This window comes from Oncorhynchus keta, chromosome 22 (assembly GCF_023373465.1).
Source record: "Oncorhynchus keta strain PuntledgeMale-10-30-2019 chromosome 22, Oket_V2, whole genome shotgun sequence".
Classification (NCBI taxonomy): Eukaryota; Metazoa; Chordata; class Actinopteri; order Salmoniformes; family Salmonidae; genus Oncorhynchus; species Oncorhynchus keta.
Genome location: NC_068442.1, coordinates 54,488,373 through 54,491,697, shown reverse-complemented (window position 1 = coordinate 54,491,697; position 3,325 = coordinate 54,488,373). Strand labels below are relative to the sequence as shown.

Here is a 3,325-nt window from a genome sequence, read left to right as displayed (position 1 = left end):
TATTTCACTTGTTTACTTCCTGTCTATTTCACTTGTTTACTTCCTGTCTATTTCACTTGTTTACATCCTGTCTATTTCACTTCTTCACTTCCTGTCTATTTCACTTGTTTACACCCTGTCTATTTCACTTGTTTACTTCCTGTCTATTTCACTTGTTTACATCCTGTCTATTTCACTTGTTTACATCCTGTCTATTTCACTTGTTTACATCCTGTCTATTTCACTTGTTTACATCCTGTCTATTTCACTTGTTTACACCCTGTCTATTTCACTTGTTCACTTCCTGTCTATTTCACTTGTTTACACCCTGTCTATTTCACTTGTTTACTTCCTGTCTATTTCACTTGTTTACATCCTGTCTATTTCACTTGTTTACTTCCTGTCTATTTCACTTGTTCACTTCCTGTCTATTTCACTTGTTTACACCCTGTCTATTTAACTTGTTTACTTCCTGTCTATTTCACTTGTTTACTTCCTGTCTATTTCACTTGTTTACATCCTGTCTATTTCACTTGTTTACATCCTGTCTATTTCACTTGTTTACTTCCTGTCTATTTCACTTGTTTACACCCTGTCTATTTCACTTGTTTACTTCCTGTCTATTTCACTTGTTTACTTCCTGTCTATTTCACTTGTTTACATCCTGTCTATTTCACTTGTTTACATCCTGTCTATTTCACTTGCTTACTTCCTGTCTATTTCACTTGTTTACTTCCTGTCTATTTCACTTGTTTACATCCTGTCTATTTCACTTGTTTACTTCCTGTCTATTTCACTTGTTTACACCCTGTCTATTTCACTTGTTTACATCCTGTCTATTTCACTTGTTTACTTCCTGTCTATTTCACTTGTTTACTTCCTGTCTATTTCACTTGTTTACACCCTGTCTATTTCACTTGTTTACTTCCTGTCTATTTCACTTGTTTACTTCCTGTCTATTTCACTTGTTTACACCCTGTCTATTTCACTTGTTTACTTCCTGTCTATTTCACTTGTTTACTTCCTGTCTATTTCACTTGTTTACTTCCTGTCTATTTCACTTGTTTACACCCTGTCTATTTCACTTGTTTACTTCCTGTCTATTTCACTTGTTTACTTCCTGTCTATTTCACTTGTTTACTTCCTGTCTATTTCACTTGCTTTGGCAATTTAAACATACGTCTCCCATGCCAATAAAGCCCTTTGAATTGAATTGAGAGAGCAAGAGAGAAGAGCGAGAGAACAGATTTTAATACAAATACTACTGATCGTCAAGCCTTAGGTCATTGAACTAGAGTCATATAGGAAACTCCTACTGGAGGAACAGGCCTCTCTAACAAGAATACCCCACGAGGAAGTGAAGACAGCTCTGAGGTTTCAGCTCCTTTCAGGTGATTGGACGTGAGGCCCAGTGAACGGCTCAGAACCAGGAAGTGAACCAGGAAGTGCGGTAGGGGGTGGCTTTGTGATTGGCTCAGAAGCAGGAAGTGAGGTGGGTGGTGGCCTCGTGAGATTATAGCTCAAGTGGGAAAAAAAAACCTAATCTGTTCTTCAACACAAAGATGACTTTGTTGAGGTCAGGCTTGTGATGAGGAATTATCCCACAGGGTTACTCTGCACGACTCCTTTACTTACTGAATGTGAGGTAGTGAGAGTGACCTTTATACTTCTGTTTCTCTTCTCATAAACTAGGCATTAATGTATAGGTTGTTTTATTTATTAACATACTGTGTGTGTGTGTGTGTGTGTGTGTGTGTGTGTGTGTGTGTGTGTGTGTGTGTGTGTGTGTGTGTGTGTTGATGGTAACGTGTGGGTGCGTGTGTCCGTCCGTGTGAGTTGGGCGGCAGCCCCCCCCCTTACTTGTGGAAGTCGTCGATGCAGTGGATGTGGTTGGCAGCGTCCACAGTGAAGGGGATACCGTCCAGGCTGCGTTGGCACACCACACAGGTGAAGCAGTGAGGGTGGTAGGCCTTCCCTGTAGCCCGCAGAATACGCTCCATGATGGGTTGACTGCAGACGTTACAGGACTCCAGGGTGTTCTGAAACATACACAGACAGAGAGAGAGAGAGAGGGATGAATACAGCAATCGGTCTCCTTTAATTGACCCTTACGAACATCCTGCTGTCGAGTCTGAGGTCTGGCCTCCTCAGCCATGTAGGAGGGAGAGATAGAAGCATCAAAGCCAAAGGAAGTGAAGTGTATTAAGAATATAGATGGAAAGGAAGTAGTGTAGAAAACTACCAAAAAACTTATTAGTCAACAACAAATTCAATCTGTTCCATGACAACTTCCTGGTCAAAACGGTTCACTGTAATAGTGAAGGTGTAAACTTGGCAGTAGAAAACCTAAACAGTAGAAAACCTAAACAGTAGAAAACCTAAACAGTAGAAAACCTAAACAGTAGAAAACCTAAACAGTAGAAAACCTATAAACAGTAGAAAACCTATAAACAGTAGAAAACGTAACCTCAGCTACATTAACATCATCAACATTTACTATCAACAGTACGGGCAACGGAATCGTGCAATTCCGATGTTTTGGGGTTGAGTCTGGACCTCTGGGGGTTGTAGGCCAGGGCCTGCCCCCTCGCAGATCTGGAGCCAGACTCAACAACATGTTTCAACAAACAGGTTTTCACATTCAAGTAATTCATCTCATTGGACCTGGCGATGTTCCCATAACGAGTTGTCGTGTCAGGGAGATCATCATCATCATCATCATCATCCAGCCAGTTGACAAAGCTGCTATTCTTTCAGAAACACTGTTTGAATTCATTCACAAAGTAGTTGAGAGAGAGAAAGGAAGAGAGAGAGAGAAATGAAGAGAGAGAGAAAGGAAGAGAGAGAGGAGAGAGAGAGAAAGGAAGAGAGAGAGAGAGAAAGGAAGAGAGAGAGAGAAATGAAGAGAGAGAGAAGAGAGAGAGGAGAGAGAGAGAAAGGAAGAGAGAGAGAGAAAGGAAGAGAGAGAGAGAAATGAAGAGAGAGAGGAGAGAGAGAGAAAGGAAGAGAGAGAGAGAGAAGGGAAGAGAGAGAGATAAATGAAGAGATAGAGGAGAGAGAGAGAAAGGAAGAGAGAGAGAGAAAGGAAGAGAGAGAGAGAAATGAAGAGAGAGAGGAGAGAGAGAGAAAGGAAGAGAGAGAGAGAGAGAGAGAGAAAGGAAGAGAGAGAGAGAAAGGAAGGAAGAGAGAGAGATAGAAATGAAGAGAGAGAGGAGAGAGAGAGAAAGGAATAGAGAGAGAGAAATTAAGAGAGAGAGGAGAGACAGAGAAAGGAATAGAGAGAGAGAAATTAAGAGAGAGAGGAGAGAGAGAGAAAGGAAGAGAGAGAGAGAAATGAAGAGAGAGA

General features: G+C 41.1%; 1 protein-coding gene across 1 annotated transcript in view; it reads right to left on the bottom strand.

The window, feature by feature from the left end:
• LOC127910733 (lipoma-preferred partner homolog) overlaps nt 1-2,012 on the bottom strand; it is a 14,133-nt gene extending 12,121 nt beyond the window's left edge. The window contains exon 1 of the mRNA XM_052475649.1: nt 1,840-2,012. Coding sequence (XP_052331609.1) covers nt 1,840-1,979 — 140 coding nt within the window. The 5' untranslated portion in view covers nt 1,980-2,012. The remainder of the gene's footprint in view (nt 1-1,839) is intronic.
• Between the last annotated feature and the right edge of the window lie 1,313 nt (nt 2,013-3,325).